Source organism: Mustela nivalis (assembly GCF_964662115.1).
Source record: "Mustela nivalis genome assembly, chromosome: 8".
Taxonomy (NCBI): Eukaryota; Metazoa; Chordata; class Mammalia; order Carnivora; family Mustelidae; genus Mustela; species Mustela nivalis.
In genome coordinates this window covers 452147-471659 of record NC_139027.1, presented here as the reverse complement: position 1 = coordinate 471659, position 19513 = coordinate 452147, and the positions used below count along the sequence as shown (strand labels likewise).

The following is a 19513-nucleotide window of genomic DNA, read 5'->3' as shown; positions in this document are numbered from 1 at the left end:
TTGCTGAAGCCCGCGTCCCATCGTGAGAGGGGTCTGGCCCTGGAGCGCCTGCATCTCGGCGCAGCCACGCGTCCCTCCCTCCGGTCTTCCGTGTCCGTGTGGCTGTGGTTCATCACAGTTCGCTTCTCATTCTGCTTCGTGGCACATCTCTCTCTCTCCGCTCCGTCTCTAACCTGTTCTTTCAAGGAGGCACGGATGGGAGACACCTGGTCTTCCCGGAAGGCGCCGGGCTGGGGCGGAGCACGCGTCCTTTGCTCCGACGTGTCTCCTCCGCAGATCCACGTCACTCCCCTCGGGTTCCTGATCTTCAGTGGAGGCTTCCCACAAGGAGCGGGAGTCTCCGGCATAAACGGTCTCTGGTTTTCTCTCTAAGAGGCTAGGGGTTGGGCCAAGGACAGGCTCCATCACTGTGGAGTCTCCACCACGGGACGCAGGAGGCCGTATGCCGGCTCACAGGTGCCGCATGTCCGCACCCCCTCCGGGCCCCCGGCACCTCCAGGAGCTGCAGGGTCCTTCGTGGACACCTGCGCCACTCCTCGGCTCCTCCTGCGCCTGGCCCGCCTGCCTTGCTCTCTCCTCTTGAGCACTTGCTGGTTCTCATCTTGCCCTCAGTGGAGCGTATGTGCTCTGCAGCTTCCAGAACCAGCTCCCGGGGTCACGTCTCGCAGCTGCAGGGTGTGGGCCCTGGGCCCCGCGGCTCCCCGGGCTGCCCCTCGTGATCAGAGGGAGGCCTCACGGTCAGTGTGCAGTGTGGTTCTGAGAAGCCTCTCCGGCCGCGTCCTTGGTGCAGCAGCCTAGAGCAACGCCATTCCTCTTTCCTGCTGCCCCTCCTGGCCCCTCTGATGAGATGCAGGGGGCCTTGCAGATCAATCCCTACAGATCGCCAGCACATGAGTGCGGGAGCTACATCTCCACGCACCAGGGAGCCCGGCGGGAGGGCCGCCCCCGGCCGTGGGCAGGGTAGCAGCTGCTGCTGACAAGGGGGCCTGCGCGTCCAGCTGAGGGCAGCCGCCCCAGGACGCAAGACAGGCCGGTTCTCATGACGACTTGGCGGCTCTTGGTACAGATTCAAGCAACGGACTCCACCTGTTTGGCTCTGTTTGCCTGTAAAAAAAAAAAAAAAGATAATTGATTAATCTATTTCTAAAAACTTTTGTTAAACTAACAATCTCTGGAATCACTTAGAAATGTGACAAAAAAACAAGGAGGAAAGACAAAGCCCACCGGAAGGCTAGAACTCTTCTCTTTTCTTTTAAGTGAGAGATGACGGAGCAGAAAATAGGCTAAACCGCAGCGTGCACACGGAGGCTAGGGCAGGGGCGGGGCTGCAGGCAGGGAGGGAGGTCACCCAGAGGGAGAGAGGTCACCGCCCGCCGTCACCCGGAGGGACGCAGCAGACGGTCGTCTTGCCTCGCTTCTCCGGACTAGAACCGAAAACTCTTTCTCTGAGACAAAAGAGAGATTCAAAATAGGAAAGACCCACAAACATGACAAATGGAGGGAAAACAGGAGAAGCAGGAACAGGAAGAAGCTTAGCAGTGGGGCCAGGGTCTCAGCTGAAAGGGCGGCCGCGCGGCCCCCGGGCCCTTCCCTCCCTCTGTCCCAAAGACGTACGTCTGCCAGGGCTCACGCAGGTCCCTCAGCCTGCGGAGACCGAGCTGCTTCTAAAGCGTGTGAACAGCCACCGCTTAACATCTAAGGGTTTCAAGCCGTCTGTGGACAGAGACGTGGACCTGATGTCCCCCAGAGTTGCAGCCTGAGCCATCGGCTGCGCGGACAACACGGCACACTCCCACACAAGTCCACGTCTGGCCCAGCGGCCACTCTGGCCTCGGGGACTCAGACGGGCCGGGGCATGTGCGGGCTGGCTCGGGCTCGCCGCCGCCCCTCACTGGCCCCTGTGCCCTTCAGAGCGGGCTGCAGGCTGGGCGTGCGCGTGGCAGGTAGCTGTAGCTTAGCGGTGAGAGGGTCCTCGTGGTCACTTAGCGGTGAGAGGGTCTTCGTGGTCACTTAGCGATGAGAGGGTCCTCGTGGTCACGCTAGGTCACCCATCTGTCTCACGTGCAACCCACTGGGTTCGTGATGCTGAGAAAACTGGCATGGCGGGCCAGCCGCACCTGCAGGGAACCCCTCCCCCATCCCTGCGTGGCCCCGAGTGGGGACCCTCAGCAGTGGGCGTGACCCATGGGATACGGTCACCCAGTCCCTACCACCCTTAGGAAAACCCCACGGGCACAGTCGGGGTGCACGTTCTTGCGCATCTGGCCCCTCCCTGGGGCCACCAAGCACCCCACCCCAGCGCACACAGGCCCTGACAGCCCCGCGCTCCCTGCACACCAAGGGCACGGGCTGCCGGCGGGCTCGGGGTGATCGGCAAAGGTGAGTGCCTCCTCGAGGGCCCCGCGCGAGGTCTCTGCATGCTGGGGCGGGACGCCCCCCGCCTTCCCAGGGCGCGGTGCGCGTGAATGCCGCGCACCATAGGACGGTAGAATGCTGGTTTCTGTTGCCTTCGCTCAGCCACACCAGTCACCTCTTGTGTGTTTTTTTTTGCATGGGTCCTCCGAGTCCAATTCCAATTCTGGCTCCGGCTGCCCCAGTCTCTTGTTTAGCCGCTCCACTCTGCTGCTGGACGTGCATGTGCTCCGGCAGCAGGTCCCATGGACACATCCCGTTAAGTGAATGGGACGTCAGGATGTGCTAGGTACGTTCGGCCGCGCCGGACAGGAGCCTACTCCTGGGTGTAGCTGGGGCCCCTCAGCGGGCAGCCGTGCGTGTGGCGGCGAGGGCCCCGTCGGACTCCCCCCAGCGGACCAGGAGGCAGCATGACCAAGGACTCGCAGCCACAGGGCTGCGGGCTGCATGTTTGGAAGCGAGCAGACATTGCATGCAGCATGAACAGCAGAGCAGCCGCGGCCCCCCCCCCGCCTGCAGAACACGGGCCGGGAGCCTCCCGGGCCGCACCGCAGCTCTGCATGGGGCCCCGCACCCAGCCCTGCCACCCTCCCAGGGGACCCCGGGGCCCGAGTCGGGAAGGGCATGGGGGAGGCACACGGCACACGTGAGGGGGCAGGTGACCCAAGCCTGATGGCAGGCGTGTGAGCCTCTGAGCCAGGTGGCAAGCCTGCTAGAAAGATCCATCGGTGGGTGGTGGAGGAGGGAGCCATCCCTGCGGACTGCGTGAGCTCTGGGGGCGCGGTCACTGGGCCATTCGGCCCTGATGCCTGGCCCGAGCCACACTGACGTCCACCTGCTCCCACAGCACACGGGTCCTGGACGCTCTGTCCGCCCGGGGTCCCTGGAACCAGAACTCTGAGCATTAGCCACAGGATCACGTTTCGCTTTTTCAGTGCCCTGAGGCCCAACCCGTCCAGAAACGTGATCTGAATCATCAAACGGAGGGTTTTTTATTCACGTTAAGAGTACCTTTAAAAGTCTTTTTCATTTATGGGTTTGTTTTGAGTGTAATTTAAAAAGAAAAGTGCCAGGAACCCAAAGAAAAGGTGTTTCTTGCTTCCCTGTTACATCCATCAGACAGCAAGTCGTACACCTCGATTCTCCTAATGTCATGTGTCCCCAGTCCACTTGGAAATGCGTAGGTTTTCATGACCCAGAGTGTCCCACACATCCCACGAGGACGGCTGAGGAGAAAGTGAGGACAGGAGAAGCTCCAGGTGTCAGGGGACAAAAGCAAGAAGCAAATCCAAACTGCTTCCCGGAAGCGTGGCCGCTCAGGGACCCCTGCGGGGTAGGGCCCCAGCCAGCCCACGGTGGCCAGCGGTGGCACCGCGAGTGGTGCCCCCGGGGTGGACCCTGAAGCCGGACTGGGCTTCGTGCCCCGGCTCAGAGGGTCCACGGCTCAGCTGAGTCACCAGCCGTTTCGGGCGGGAGGCTGGGCTGGAGGACGCTGGGAAAATACCGCACGCCCGCATGGCGATCTCTGTGTCCGGCTGCAGAAAGCTCAGAATAGTCCTACTTAATACTGAATTCAAAAAAAAAAGAGAGAGAAAATTATTGAATGTCTTACAAGTTAAGAAGCAAATGTAAAATTTTATCTTTCCTTGAGTTTCAGGTAATATATCTAAGAAATTGTGCAGAAGTAATGCATACAGCTTTTAAGTGACCTGGTTTCTTTCCATTTGGGGAGAAAATTGCAGAGGAATGGCATAAGAATCAGTATGTGTCATTTTTCCATTAGAAATATCTTTCTTTTGTACTTCTCTGAATTTCTTTATTATTTCCTATTTATATGAAAAAAATCAAAATAAAAAAATGTATTTTCACAACCATGTCTTTTAAGGCAAAAAAAAAAAAAAAGTATTTCTTGAATTGAACTTTTTATATAAATGAAGCAAGGAGTTATATATGTGTCCGGAAACGTTCCAATTTACAAATACATTTTACTACTTGAGACAATGCCTAATTTTAACATTTTCATGATTTCTTTTAAAATTGAGGGTGATCATATTTTATCTATTTTTTTAATATATTTTGTTTCTTACTAAGTCCTCTTGATCGAGTCGCCACGGAAGAAACGAGCTAGAGGAGCTGTAAGGGCCTGCCCGTGAAATTCTGAGAACGGGCCTATGTCCCTCTGACACTTGGTGTATCAGTCCGGCTCGTCCGTGAGTCCTGTTCTGTATATTTTTAGCTGCTCTGCTCACATAAGGGCCTGTCTGCAGCTCAACCTTCCCGGGCAGTTTAACGAGGTAGCTCGGCGACCCCGAGAGTCCGTTCAAAGCACCCACAGTGCTTTCAGCCTCTATCTGTATGAGTTTTAAAAATAAGTCACTGCCCCTTATCAAGATAAGAGATCGTGAGATGCCTCCGGATGTTTTTTCCTGTACGTTGATTTGATTTGGGGGGAGCTGAGCTCGGTCTCCCCCAGCGGGCCTGCCAGCTCGGACTGGTTCAGACACGAACGCCACAAGCCGGGGCCATGCTCAAGGAGGACCGCCTCTCGGTCCTCGGGGAAGGGCACTCCCCAGCAGGTGGTCGGAGAGAGGCTGGCCCAAAGGAGACTGGGGCTTAGCCTTCTGATACCCAGCAAGGACGCCTCAGAGTCCCCGAGTACAAATGCTTGTGTGGGTGGAACCTGCCTTGGACTTCTTCTGAGGTGAGAACAGGACTATCACTAACGGGACGATGCGATGTGGTTGGCAGGTCGCAGCTCCCGGTGTGCAGTGACGTGCATGTCAGTGTGGACACACTCAGCTGGGAGAAAATGGCCTGTTTTGGAGGTCTTCCTTAATATAACAATCAAATCCTCGAATTTATTTTCAAAAGAGGGTGGCATGATAGCGCATGGAGGAAGCACTTTAAAGATACTCTTATCAGTAATTAATCGATGACACAACTTCAGTCAGTGGGTTTGATGATTTCCATTTGGCCCACCCTGTCTCGGGATGGGAGCTCTGTAAATGGGGGAGAATAGCATGGTAGCAGGCTGTATGTCTTGCTGAGGAACAAATCAGGGACAAGCAAGAAGCATGGTGGTCTGCTGTCACATTCTCGAGATGTGCCCCAATGCAGAATCATATGGTTTTCATGATTACATTGTTTCATGTACAGACATTAAGTTATGTTTTGACATTAGGGGATAGTCTCCTGGCCTCCATGTGGGTATGATCAGTGACAGTTCCATGGACATCCTAGCAGAATGTTTTCGTGGCTGGGCATCGTTCAGAGGAGCCATGAGCATACAGGGCATTCTGGGAGGCTCGGGCCCACAGGTCTCTTTGATGTCTTAGATCTGCAAAAGCAACACAAACCCAGCTGACTCTTACTTGAGAAGGGCTAGTTCCGTGAAATCAGAAATCCAGAAGTTTGTGAATGGTCCTGAGTTGTTTTTTTTTTTTTTTTATTTTGCTTGGATTCTATAAAACTTAAAACACTGTTTAAAACATTTTTTTCATGATTCTCCCAGCGCCATTCTTAAATGTTTTTTTAAGACAGATTTTTCCAGTCAGGTGAGAACATGCACTTCCCCAAATTCTTTTCTCCCATGACAAATGCAAGATCACGGACAAGGCACAAATGTTTTTAGCCTTAAATACATCTGTGAGGCGACAAGTCTAGCTCTAAGGTTACTTGTTCATTATGTGTGTTCTCAGAGTATTTCCACCAAAAAAGCACCTTTGGAGGGGAAGAAAAGCGATATTTGAGGCAAGTGTTTCATGTCACAGAACTTTGCATCTCTAACCATGGGAACTTAAAATAGACTCGGTGCTATTGTCCCTGGTAACCGGCAGGAAGCGTGGAGGGTGGTGAGGGTCTGGTGTGCTTCCCCGCGGCTGCCGAGGACTTCAGTGCAGAGAACCTGCGCCTGCCTCATGGGGAGTTTCCATGGAAACCCAGTCAATCTCTTCTGCCGTTCCGAAACCCAAGCTGTGTGGCACATGGTACTGTCTGATTTTACCCACGGGGGATTTTGATTGCCCACATGGGCCTCCCTTCATGGAAAAGATGTGCTCTTAGATGGGTAGATGCTAATCGAACTCTAGTAAATCGATTCTCCACCGCCCCATTGTCAAGGTCCTGGGGCTGGCCCCGTCTGAGTGGCAAAGACCCCTCTTGTTGGTGATCATCACTCCTTCATTCACCAATTTCAGAAAACCATATTTGTGAGGGTTGAGATTTCTTAAACCCAGGAAATCTACATGTAAATCTAAGAGTTTAAAAAAGCTTCAAAGTCTTGAACAGCAACAGAAAAATGACTATGTAGAGCTGATAGAAGGAACCGTTCTGGGCTGCCTTGTGTGGTCCAGAAGCTCCACCTACAGATGAAAGAGCTGCATTGCCGGCCCCGACAAAACCCCGGAGCCACTGTGTCAGGGGAAGGCAGCAGTGAAGAGCAGTGGGCCCCTCCAAGCAGGCCTCCCGAGCCCCCGTGACAAGCCCAGGTCCTGGGCTGCAAGGGTGCGGGACGTGAGCAGACGAAGGGGAGCCTCCCCCGGAAGGAGCTTAGGGCAGCCCCCCCCCCCCGTGAGCTGTGCAGGGTTGTGGCCAGGGAGGAGCAGACGCAGGTCCCCAGCCTAGGACTGCACCCCATCTGAGTGACCGGAGCCCTTGACAAGAAGAGCAAACCTTTTAAGAAAGCGAGAACTCTTTCTGGACAGGGTTTTTCTTTCCCAACACAGTGGAAGCTCTGAAATGGGCCAAATCGATATTTTGTTTGTTGTTTTCACGGTGATAGAGGACATTTTCAATACCTCTCTTTTTTTTTTTTTTAACCAGATGATGCCTTTGTAAATGGCTTAAACACACAAAACCTACTCTGAACATCTTTCTCTCTCTCTTTTTTTATAATTCGTCAAATCTGATTTTCATTTGCATTAGTTTGGTTATAACGCCTCACTTTAAATCTGAACAGAATATGTCAACCTCCTACAGCCCTCACCAAAAAAAGGCATATTGAAAAATTTCTACTCATGTTAAAATGAATAAATTTTAAATAAATTTGCACCGAGTGCTTAAAATAGGAAGAGTTTGAGGATTTTTTAAAGCAAAAGGCAAGGCCAAGTGCATATTGTCAGCAAGTAGGAAACCTTTCTGTTTCCTGATCCATTTTCCAAACAGAGACTTGCGTGAGATGCGCTTCTCTGCAGCAGAATGGTTTTGATTGCTCTCAGACCGCCTCCTCCGCGCTCCGGGGCTGGCTCCCTCCGCACGAGGGGCCGGGCGGAAAATCACCCAGTGAGGCCAGGTCACTGCACTTAGTATTTAGAAAGTAATTACTTAGCGATCGGCAGTTGAGTCTCATGACCAAACTTTAATTGTACGTAACCAGCTGTTACTTTAACAAACATCAGGTCAAAAATCCGATTCTGTACAGATTCTGTCCTTGGTACAGATTCTACTTTAAAAGCCCCATTGTTCTGCCTCAAATGCCTGTTTTTAAAATCCTCCCTCCAAGCACGCACTCAGGTGCCGGCCGTGTGGCCCAGGCTGCCGCTGTCCGCCCGCACAGCAGGGCCCCAAAGCCATCGCTGATTTTTAGCAAGGTACGGCCGGCACAGGTCGGTACCCTTAGAGCTCGTGCTCGCTCCCTTCCTCGGGACCGAAGAGCACGTAGACAGCACCCAGATACCCAAAACTGACACTCATGGGTGTCAGCACGGGACCCCCAGCCCCCTCCGTGGGGTGCCGGGGAACGCGCAGGGGGACCCTGTGCTCCTGGGCCCGGCTCGGCGTCCAGCTGCCGCCGTGACTCTCCGAGCAGAAAGCAAACCGAAATCCCTCAGGGGTAGTAGATGTTTAGGAACTATCGGAAATGCGTGATTTCTGTCCTTGCCAGAGCTTGGGTGCTCCCTGAGTAGGGGCGTGGGCACGGGGCACGACTCGGGTGCTGCTGCCAGGTGCAAGGTTGCTTACTGAGTCCACTCCTGCTGGGCAGGGTGTGTGTTTTGTTCTGTTTTGTTAAATATATAAACCTGATGGAAAAAACAACTTTTTCTTAATTTTTGCCCTGAGTTCTCACATTCCTGGTGGGAGAAAACCAAACCAGCCTGAAGGGAAATGTCAGAGCAGCCCCTGACCGCCCCAGAGGCGGCCGCGCTCGGGACTGGTGCAACCGGCCGTGGCCCCTGACCGCCCCGGAGGCGGCCGCGCTCGGGACTGGTGCGAGGGGCTGCGATGATGAGCCTCGGTTGGAAGCATGTGCTGTCCCGCTCGGGAGGCCACAGCGTGGTCGCTAAGAACCGGGGACGGGGCCTCGCGGGGCTGCGGTGGGTATGTGCAGGTGCCACCCCAGCTGACCCGCAGCCCTGGGCTCCGCCACGCCAACTAAAAAGGCTTTGAGTCCCCAGTGCTTGGCTCCCGGGGGCTGCCCTCATGGGGCTCAGGGCACCCGTTAGCCCGGCTGGACGAGGGTTCGTCTCCCAATGCTCCAGGGGGTGGGTCATAGCCAGGCAGGTACTGAAATCCATGATTCTTCTGGAAAGGGCCATTGGGCTTGAAAGAAAGGAAGCAGCCGAGGTTGGCATCCGACGGCGCAGTCAGCGGGCACGGCTCTGTTTGTCTCCTCCGAGTAGGGAGGTGAAGCCATCACAAGTTTGCTTTCCTGGAAAAAGAAGGGACTTAATTGTCCAGGGCCCTTGCTTTCTTTCCAGTAAATTCTGCCCGTCCTGTGTTCTTAATCGCAGGTGCCCCACCCCTGGCTGCGACGGCTCCGGGCACATCACCGGGAACTACGCCTCCCACCGGAGGTAAGCGGAGCGCCCGTTCCCTCCCGCCCCTGCTCCTTCTGTGCTCGCTCGGTTTGGCCCCGCCTGCGTACGGTCTGGAGGCTCAGTGGGCAGAACCGCGCCGCGCCGCGGGGTCCCTCCTGGGACGGCGGACGCGCTCCCCTGACGGGCGCCGGGTCCGCCTGCGAGAACGTTGCTTGGGTCGTCCAGCAGCAGCCTCTCCAGATCAGAAGGGCTCAGGGAACAGACCCGACACAGGCCTGTTACAAGGTCCCTGGGACAGTCACGGACGGGCAGGAGTTCCGGCACCGGTGGGCATTGGCCTTTCAAATGGGAAGTTTGAGCCGCTGGGCTGTCCAGCTGTTCCAGGCCAGGAGCAGAGCTGAAGACACAGACCTGCGCTTTACAGGGCTCCTTGTAGGCCCTGGGGCTCCTGGGGAGAAGGGGTGTCGGAGACATAGCCCCGCAATCCCATCAGACACGCCAGGCCACGTGTCAGAGGTGAGCTGAAGAAGCTTCGGACGCGAGGTCTTCACAGAAGTGGGTCAGGACCTGTGGCCAGGTGCCCCAGCTTCTAGTCCTGTTCCATCAGCGACAAGAGCCAGGGCCGGGGCAGGGACGAGGACGCTGGTGAAGGAAGACCCGTCTGACGGTGCAAGGCGGCTGCACCAGCAGATACCGACGCCCACTCACACGACGCTGCTTCCTTGTCGGCGGGACTTGAGGTCATGGAGTGAGCGGCCCTACAGTCCAGGAGCCCGGCACTTCAGATGCATCCCCCCAAGAAGACAAAGGAAGAGGAGGGGGAGAGAGAGGGAGGCAGGGAGAGGGGAGGCCTCTCGGACAGCGTTAGCCGGAGGCCGCCCACCAGAGAGACGGCATTTGCTCACCGACCGCACCAAGTGGATGCGTGGATGGTGTGGAGCATGTGGCCGCCCGTGAGCGCGCAGTCAGAGCAGGGGACGCTCCCTGGCTGCTAGTGAGGTCTGGACGAGGGACACGGACAGCCTCCGCGGCGGGCGCCTCCCTCACAGAGATCCCCCGCGGGCCGCGCTCCCGTGCTCGCCGTCCAAGCAGGTCCCGGCAGCACCAGGCTGGGGCACACGGACTCGGACGGCCCCCAAGGAGGACTGGATCATGGGGTTATGGAGGACTCTCCGTGCTCATCCTCCCCTCCGGGGCTGTTCCCATGGTGCTGCCGTCACTCGGGGGTGGCCGGCAGCCTCCAGGCTCGACCCACGGGACACGGCCGCACCGGCTCCACCGCTGGTGACAACCCAAGAAGTCTCTGGGCGTTGCCGCGTGTTCTCTGGCGCCACCACCAAACAGCAGAGTGGCCTGGTGGGCTGAGCCAGCTGGCAGCCTGGGCAGAGCCTGCCACTGAGCGTCGGAGGCCGACGAGAGCCCGCGCTCCTGCACAAGCCGGAAGAGCAACGTGGCTGCTCTGGACTCTGTTCCCCTCCAGTCGGTCAAAAACAACGACAACGAGGACCCTTTCCCGAGGCGGCCCTTCCCCGGGCGGCCGTTTCTCCTCAGGCTTCCAGCCGCCCAGTGTGGTCCCGCCACCCGGGGTCCCGAGGGGCCCCTCGCCCCTCCCATGCGTCACCACGCACATGTGGCGAGAGACCCCAAGGCCAGGAGCTGTCCCCCAGTGTGAAGTCGCGTCTGTGCTTTTCAGGAGCCCCAGGTGCCGGGGACACCCCAGGAACGCCTCCCAGGCTCAGAGAGCAGCCGTGCACGGGGGGGGGGGGGGGGGCTCCGAGATGTCGCGCCATGACAAAGAAGCATTTGCTGAGCACCTGCTGCATACCACGTGTCTCTGAACGCGTCGCCTGTGTTGTCTCGCCGTGCTGTGGGGGCCCTCTGTTCGCCCTCATCTGGAAGGAGCCCACAGCAACCATGTCACCACCTGTGGGGGCCCGATTCCCCAGGGCACGTCCGGGTGCGGGCACCCCAGGCCGTGCCCGTCTGACGCAGACGGGTCGCCGGGGCTGAAGAGGCAGCGGAAGGACGGGGATCGCCCGTGGGGCTGCGGGTCCCGGGCACAACCAGGCCTCTCCTCAGGCCTCCTCAGCACGCCCATGAGTCCCCACGCAGGCACACATCTCTGCAGCCAGAGGGTCAGGGATGAAGCGTCTGTCTATCCAGCACAGCGAGCCCTCCTGCGGCCCTGCCGACAAGCCTGCCTAGACCCCATCTGGACACTGTCGGGGCACCGGCCCTGGCCTTGCCTCCGGCCACACAGGTCCTGAAAGTGTTGCTGCTGTTCCCAAAGTGCATGAGATCTCAAGACTCAGACGCACCGCGAGCCCCCGCGTCAGTGACGGCCAACTGTGGGACATCTGTCCGGGATACGTCACCGTGTAGAGCACAGTCACAAATGTCACCCAGGATTCCCGGGTGAGGGATCCAAAAGCGCTGCTCAGAGAAGGCAGGCTCCTCCGGGAGGAGATCGCAGTCGGGAACGGAAGCAGCGGCGGGCACAGCGGCAGGCAGCAGGCTCCCCCCGTAAACAGCAAGGCCGAGCGGCGGTGTCGCTGCGGCACCGACGGCGAACGGCCCGGAGGAGGAGGAAGGAGCACATGGCTCGGGCGCCCGCAGAACTCGCAGCTGTAGTGGCACGTGCTAAGTAAGTGGATGGCTTCCGGCCCAGGGACAGGGCTCCCCAGGCCCCCAGGACTGGCAGTCGGAATGGCACCTGTGTCCAGGAAGACGTCTTAAACAACGCGCCTACAGACAGCCAGAGTGGGGGTGCGGGGGCAGCGGGGCGGAGACCGGTGGGGGCAGCACGTGCAGTCAGGGCAGCAGGGACGGTTGCTGGCGGCAAGGCCAGGCCCCGGGAGCCTCGTGCGCACACGGGGGACTTTGGTGCTGAGCTGCAGGAAGGTCTGAAACACAACGCCTCAAACACGACGTCCAGAGGGGGAAAGTGGACGGTTCCAGGGACGCCTGAGGACATGTTCTGCCTGTGGCTGCTGCCGGGAAAGGAAGGGGGCACAGGGAGCGTGAGCCGGGTCGGGGCGAGCGGGGCAGGCAGGGCTTGGACCCGCAGGTGCCAAGGCTGCACGGGGCTGGGAGGAGCGTCCCAGGGCCCACAGGCGGTGACCTGCCCAGGACCAGGAGTGCCCACTGGCTTCGGGTCCCCGAGACCTGGGCAGGAGCACTTCTCCAGGCAGAGATCTCAAGAGCCGGACCGTGGTGTGGCCAGCCGCTGGGCAGTCAGCGGTGGGGAGAGGACGGCCACTCTCCTGGGCTTTACCTCCAAACGCAGGGGCGGATGAAAGGAAAGAATGCAGGCGTGCCTCCTCGTTCCGCATCCCCGCGAGAGGAGGCAGGTGAGGGGGCTTGGAACACGTGCCGTTGGAGACCGCAGGGCCCGGCGTGGGGTCCGAAGCCCCAGCCCAGGGCCCAGGGCTCTGCACCTGCCCTCTGCCTACGGGGGCCCCTCGTTGCTGGAGAGGAGCCTGGCTGTCTCACAAGAAGGAAAAACGTGAGGACACGGAGTGAGGGGCTGGGGAACAGGCCTCCTGTGGTCAGAGCCGCCCCTGAGAACCCAGATGCCGGGAAGGGAGCTCGCGAGGACCCGGGAAGACGCCCCACCTGTGCCACAGCCGCGGCTCTGGCTGGAGCCCGTGGCCGCGTGTCCAGCGTCTCGGGAAAAGGCCTAGTTTCCTGATCTTCAGTTCTTTGCAAGGAATCACGGCTGTTCTCTGGGTTCTCCTGCGGAGTCACCGACAAGCCCGCCGTCAGCCTGTGCGCGCACACGTGTCCGTGACTGCGTTCTGTCCCAGCCGGAAATTTTCCTGTAGATAAGCGGGAGCCTCTATTTCCAAGCTTTCAACAATCAAATGAAGTAATTATGTTCCACTTCCTCTGCGCCTTCTGCAGACACACTGGATTCGTACTTCAGACAGATCTGAACAGACTGCCCTGTCCCCCCAGACGGCAGGGCTCAGGGGAACAGCTCACCCAGAGAGACCAAAGGAGCGTGTGTTCTCTTCCTCCATGTGGCCCCTTCTCTGTGTCTGGCTGCCCGGCCTCTTTCCATGCAGAGGGGCCTCCCCCAAAAGGACCTTCCTCCCAGACTTGGTGTTCATGGGGAGAAGCTCCGGCTGCTGGGGGACGCGGGGTCCAAGCGGCTGCTGCGGGGCGGAAGCTGGCCATTGCCGGCAGAGCCGATGTTTGCTGAGGCCGTGTCCCTTCTTCAGTCTTTCAGGTTGCCCGAGAGCAAAGAAAAGTGGCATCAGGATAGCACAGAGCAAGGAAGACAAAGAGGACCAGGAGCCCATCAGGTACGCGCGGCGGGCAGGGGCGGGCGGCTGCCGGTGGGAGCAGCAGGGACGGGGGCCACAGTCACGGAAGGCCAGATCTGGAACCGCACCCAAGCACCCCTGCCGGCGGCGGAACACACCGTCTAAACACTGGGTGCTGTGGCCAGGGACTGCCCACCCATCTGACACTCAGTAGTGGGACCCCAGACCCTCTCCCGTAGCCCTGGGTGGACCCTGGACCCTCCCCGCAGCTGCCCAGCCCTACGTGGAAGAAGCAGTTCTCTGACTGGGACAGGCAGGTTCACAAACGTCTGTGAAGGTATCGGCTACAACGAAGCCAACATCGGCGACTTCCCGGCTCTGGAAAGTCGCGCAGCTGCCGTCTGCCTTGCTCGGGGGCAGGCTGCAGAGCCCGGGCTCCTGGGGCTTCCAGCACACGCAGGCCTCTCAGCCAGGCCGTCCACCCCGCCATGTGCCCCAAACCAATGCCCAGTGCCCAGGCCCCCAAATCCCCAAAATAAACCTGGAGTTGTCCTCCTGAAATGTTAGTCTCCATGTGTTTGGAGAAAATTTTCGGTTAAAACAAAATAAAAATCAATTCAAAAGTATTAAAATAAACCTTAGCACAGTAAATGGGTGCTATAAATTCTGTAGAATGTGAACTTTGCCATTAAAAAGAAAATGCAACACCCACCGGCCTGGGGCCTGTGAGGAGCCTGAATCACGCCCACCGTCTTTGACAACCTGTGCCGTCGGGGCTGTGCGCTCTCGGCCCTTGGTGGTCGCCCACGGTGGGGAGGTTTCAGGAGCAGGGATCAGCCTACCCCTGGCCTTCAGCTCCCGCCCACACCCCCCCCCCCTGCTCTTCCCCGCAACGTGCGGACAGCGGCACGACCCGAGACCTTATTACACGCCACATCTCGCTCCAAATCCCCTCCGGCTGGAGGCTGTGGGACGGCCTCTGGAGAACACGGCCGGGCAAACAAATGTTTTCTAGCTCTTGGGAAAACCACGGGTTTATAAAATCATAAAATTAGTCCTGCAATTCCTCCTTGACTCTGCATCCTTCCGTTGTGAACGCTGTGATTCTGTCCAAAAGTGCTGTCTTTTAAACAGACCCTGCACCACGCTCGCTCCAGGAGTGGCTTCTTTCTCCCCTGCCCGTTGCTGCCGGACCATGCAGCCCCCTCTGGCCGCGGGCAGGAGGCCCCTCACCCCGGCCACGTGGCGCGCTCAGCGGGTCCTCTTTCTTCCCCTTCGCTGGAGGGAGCGCTGGTTTTTCTTCGAGCCTGGTTGTCCTGACCTTGCTGGAGAGGCCGCCAGTACAGACAGCGCCAAGACCACAAAGTGTGTCTCTTCTGCCCCCAGGTGTCCCGTTCCCGGGTGTGACGGCCAGGGCCACATAACCGGGAAGTACGCCTCCCATCGCAGCGCATCGGGGTGCCCCTTGGCGGCCAAGAGACAGAAGGACGGATACCTCAATGGCTCGCAGTTCTCCTGGAAGTCGGTCAAGACGGAGGGCATGTCCTGCCCCACGCCGGGCTGTGACGGGTCAGGGCACGTCAGCGGTAGCTTCCTCACCCACCGGAGGTGAGTGTCCTCGTCCTGGTGCCGGCCCGGGGAAGCCCCGCCAGGTGGCTGTCCGCTCCTAACTCCACCCTCCCAAGCCGAAAAGAAGGTGGGAAGCTGTCCCCAGCTCGTGGCCTGCCCTGGTGAGAAGGGAAACCCCAGAGGTGTTTGGGAAGCGAATCCCACTCCCATCCGTGGGTCAGGACGGAGGCTTTGGGAAGCGTGGGGGCAGGACCCACAGAGAGAAGCAGACTGGGCTTCTGCACACACACGAGTATGTGCAGGTCAACCTTTTGGGCTGAAGAGGGCAGAGGCCCCATGTGGGGAAGGAGGCTGGCATTCGGCACAGGCCCCCCCTGCACGCCTGGGCCAAGAGTGTATCAGGAAATTTCCAGAAGAGTCAATCGTCCCATTAATTTTTACTTGCTTGCTCTTAGAAGGAATCCATAGAGTTCGATGGTCTTAGCAGAAGCCCCATTGAATCAAAGGGCTCCCCATGGAAGGGTTAGGATGGGCGGTGTAGACAAATCACATGGACCCGGATGGGCGTGGTGGCCCACGATCCAAGCCACAACCAGCACAGAGGGAACACGTCAGTTCACACACCAGGAGTTGTGGGAAGTTCGGGAGTACGGCACCGAGCCTTGAAATCTTCCTCGAAATTAAGGTCAATTTTTAATTGTTAAAGGAGTCCCTGCTCAGGTAGAAAACTCAGACGGGATCAGTGAGCCCAAAAGGAAGCAAGAACGTTTTTCCCTGACCCAGTCTCCCAGCCTGCGGCCCTCGTGTCTCCCGCGAGCCACGGCGGTGAACAGAGGCCTGCGCAGGTGCACGCGCAGCGCCCTTTCCGTGTCTGTGCTCCAGCAGACCCCACGGCTAGTACTGGGAGGGCCCGGGTCCTGGTGTGCAGACACTGACCCTACCCCCGGGGTTTGCCACAGGCCCCCAGGGCCAGGAAGGCTCCTTCTTCGGCCCAGGCCCCAGCCAGAGCCCAGAGGTTCCCGGAGGTGACCCATGCCTGCAGCGGATGAGCCGGGGCTCTGGCTGGGGCCCCGCCCTCCTGCCTGCACGGGACCCGAGTCCGGGCCGCAGCCGGGGGACGTCTCAGGGCGTCCAGAGGGCATCCGAGGCAGGGGCCCTGCCGTGGGCGGTCCAGCTCCGCAGATGGGATGCTGGCACTTCACAGAATGGCTGCCTCAGTGTGCCTGTAGGGTTAGGGCTCTGAGCCCCAGGAGCTGGGGGTGGAGCCCATGTCTGTAGCGTGTGGCTGCGGGAAAGGGGACGAGTGGCACCGAGAGCAGAGCTGACAGCATTTTGTTTCCATCGTGGTAAAAACACACCTTCCCATCCTCACTGTTTGGGGCGCACAGCTCAGTGACATTGAGGTCGCTCACGTTATGCGGCCACCCGACCGTACAACTCCAGGACTTCGCCATCTTCCCAAACTGACACTCTGTCCCCGCACACCTTGCTCCCCACTGCGTCCCCGGCGCCTGGTGCCCACCGTCAGCTCTCCGCTCCACACCTCGGGGTCCCTCCAGGACCTCCGATGAATGGGATCCTGCGGTCCGTCCTCCTGCGTCTGCCTCATCTCACTGGGCACAGTGTCCCCCATGGGCGGCAGGTGTCAGAACGTCCCTCCTCAGAAGGCTGAACCACACCCCCTTGTCTTCATGTACGCTGTTGGCAGGCAAACCACGATTCCCCAGAGGTGTGCGAACAGTCGTCCGGGCAAGAACCCGGCCAAGGGTGCAAAGATCCGTCCATTGGAGGCTGTGGCCCCGCTGTGTGGGACGACAGGCTGCGGTCCTCCCAAACCCTACGGCCTCGGTTAGGAGGGGCCCCCAGGAAGACCCCATTGGTGCACTGAGATGCGGGGCTCCTCCTACGACCCCCCAGTGCTGTGAAAACAGCAGGTGTAGAATCAGAAGGAAAGACTCCACTGACCCAGAAGTCTCCTGCTCTTCCTCCTTCGCCAAAATGTGACCGCTCCCGAGGGGTCGGGGACCGTGGCCGGCGGTGCCAGGACGTAAGCAATAGAGGAACCCGGAGCATGGGTCTGGGGCTGCCGGGCCCACCGAGCCACTGTCCCCAGTGTCCTCCCCAGGGAGGTCATGGCCGTGGGGCAGCCGGGCATGAGAACAGTAGGAACCACCGAGCTCTGTGCGCCCCCCCATCCCCACAGGCTGTGAAACTGTTTCGTTTATTTTGTTCCTTGGAGGCTGGGGTCCACACACTCTACCCTGTACGGGAGGTGGGGGCTCCAGTCTGTATCCTGAGCAGGGCTGTTATAAAGGACATAGAAATTGTCCTATTTTATCTTAAAGATTGGCTGAGTCTTCTTAAAAAAGCAGCATTTAAAATGAAAAATAAGTCATTCAAAACCAAATACGTTCTCATATAAATCAGATTTCTGTTGGAATGTGTGTCTAATACTCCGGCAACAAGGAAAGTGGCGTTCCTTGTTTTCGGATTATGTGGCACGTTGCTGTAACTCCCGCCCACCACGACCAAGGAACACTTCTTGAGTCTTCCGGAGGGACCAGTTCTCCCCACTGGGGCTGTACCCCTGCCCCCACTTCCTTCGAAGGCCAGCCGTGAGCAGAACAAACACCGTGGTTTGAAGCAGCAGCCACGAGGCCCATCCCCTGGCCGCACGTGCCTCCCTGGGCTTTAGGGGCTTCAGAAAACCCAGCTGGGGACCGCTCAGCTAGGAGTCCCAGTGACCCAAACTGGCCCGGGATAGGCCAGAGGCAGGTGTCGGGAGAGCAAGCAGGGGTGCACTGACGGTAGAAGAGACACAGGTGGGGGCCGTTATCCCCCAAGGGGTCAGACGGGTGGTGGGGCACAGCCTCAGGAAGAGAGAAACAGGGACAACCAGGGACAGGAGAGCTGAGAGGGCGGGCCGAGCTCGGGTGAGGTCTGAGCCGGGCCGGGGGCAGGGCAGATGCCCCGGGGAGAAGCTGCTGCGGAAAGGGGGTGAGTGGGCAGCGGGCAGGCCCTCAGGACCCAGTGAGTGTCCACCAGCCACTCGGGCAGCACCCAGGGGCCGCCTGGCGCAGCCCTGGGACACATCTGGGACACACTCGGAGCCGGGGCTCCCTGAGAGCAGGTGCGGGTGGGCAGGGGCGGCAGAGACTGAGAGGGGCTGGCTGCCCCGGCAGTGCACCGCACTGCCCGGCCTGAACCCGCCGGCCCCCCCGGACCTGGCTGTGTCTCCGGAACCATCCCCTCCTCCCAGCCCGCCGCTGAACCCGGTTCTCGCCTCGACTCTCTTCCGCCACCTTCCCCTCTGCCCGGAAGAGGCCTCCTCACCCCCCAGCGTGTCAGGGAGCGCTGTGTGCCCAGCGGCATCGTAAGCGCCTTCCCGGGCTAGCCCTCTGAGTCACGGGGACAGCCCAGAGACACAGGTGCCCTCGTGTGCCCGGGCCAGGCGAGGGACGGGGCTGCGTGGGGCGTGCAGGTGACCGGCAGACCTCACAGTCCGGCAGCAATCAGTCACCAGGGCTAACCCGGGAAAATTAACCAGTCTTAGAACGGAGCCTTACCTTTCACTGGGCTTGACCAGAATGAAATATATTTTTCAAAGAGCTCATGTCCTAGACCCTCTTAAACTTTCCTCCCAGACCCAAAACCTGATGTCTTTTATTTTCAGTTTCCTTACAGTTCATCCCAAGTGGGGAGACGGCCTTTTTCCGAATGTCTGTTTTGCCTGATACTTGCCAAGGGAAGTGCATTAACATGAGTGCCTCCTGGGGGCTCCTCGCCATCGACCATCGCAGTGCTCTGGGGAGCACCTGCATTTCCTTCCCATCCTCCCCAGGTCGACCCAGGGCACCGCAGCCCCTGTTGCAAGGGACGCTGGGAGATGTAGTCTTCCCAAGGGATGCTGGGAGATGTAGTCTTCCCAAGGGATGCTGGGAGATGTGGTCCACCTTTGGGATGTGGGGGAGATGGTCTTGGAGAGCCCAAGAAGAGGAAAGCTGGAGGCTGTCCTGCGCCGTCGGAAGCTGCGACGCCCTGGTTTCTACAGACACAGACATAATCATGGAACCACAGCCCCCTGAGATCTGTGTGGTCCGGATGTTAGATCAGACAGTCGAAGCCAGGAAGGCAAGATGCTCTTCCCTGGGCGCACGGCCCACAGAGAGGAAAGTTGTCCGGTGGGCGGCATGCATGGACCCCTGTGTCCACTGGAGGACCCAGCCTGGGCCACACGCTGTGCAGTGGCTTGGGAAGGCATCAGGCAGAGCGCTGGGCTCCCTGTGGACCTCCAGGAGGTGTCATCGGCTCTTCTCCACTGGGGGCTCACAGCCTGCGGGCGCCCTGCGGCCCCAGGGAGGAGGATTGCGCGCGCTCTCTCCAGAGTCACCCACACTCCTTGCGCTCCTCCGACTGCCTCCTGCCACGGCCATCACGGACCCTCACGGACCCTCGGGGCAGACATGCCCGGACCTGTGGCCCCACGCCGCGCGAGGCTGGGAGCCGTGA

At 59.1% G+C, this 19513-nt stretch overlaps 1 protein-coding gene and 1 long non-coding RNA gene across 13 annotated transcripts in view; one reads left to right on the top strand and one right to left on the bottom strand.

Moving 5' to 3' along the window:
* MYT1L (myelin transcription factor 1 like) overlaps positions 1-19513 on the top strand; it is a 393093-nt gene that overhangs the window by 355763 nt on the left and 17817 nt on the right. For all 12 annotated transcript variants that reach the window (XM_082745766.1, XM_082745762.1, XM_082745764.1 and 9 more), the window contains exons 19-21: positions 9141-9203; positions 13391-13474; positions 14822-15043. In XM_082745766.1, coding sequence (XP_082601892.1) covers positions 9141-9203; positions 13391-13474; positions 14822-15043 — 369 coding nt within the window. The remainder of the gene's footprint in view (positions 1-9140; positions 9204-13390; positions 13475-14821; positions 15044-19513) is intronic.
* Positions 7744-16616, bottom strand: LOC309872111. Its single transcript, XR_014315671.1, has 2 exons — positions 8615-16616; positions 7744-8560 (listed from the first exon to the last, which is right to left on the bottom strand). It is a non-coding gene; the product is annotated as an uncharacterized lncRNA (long non-coding RNA).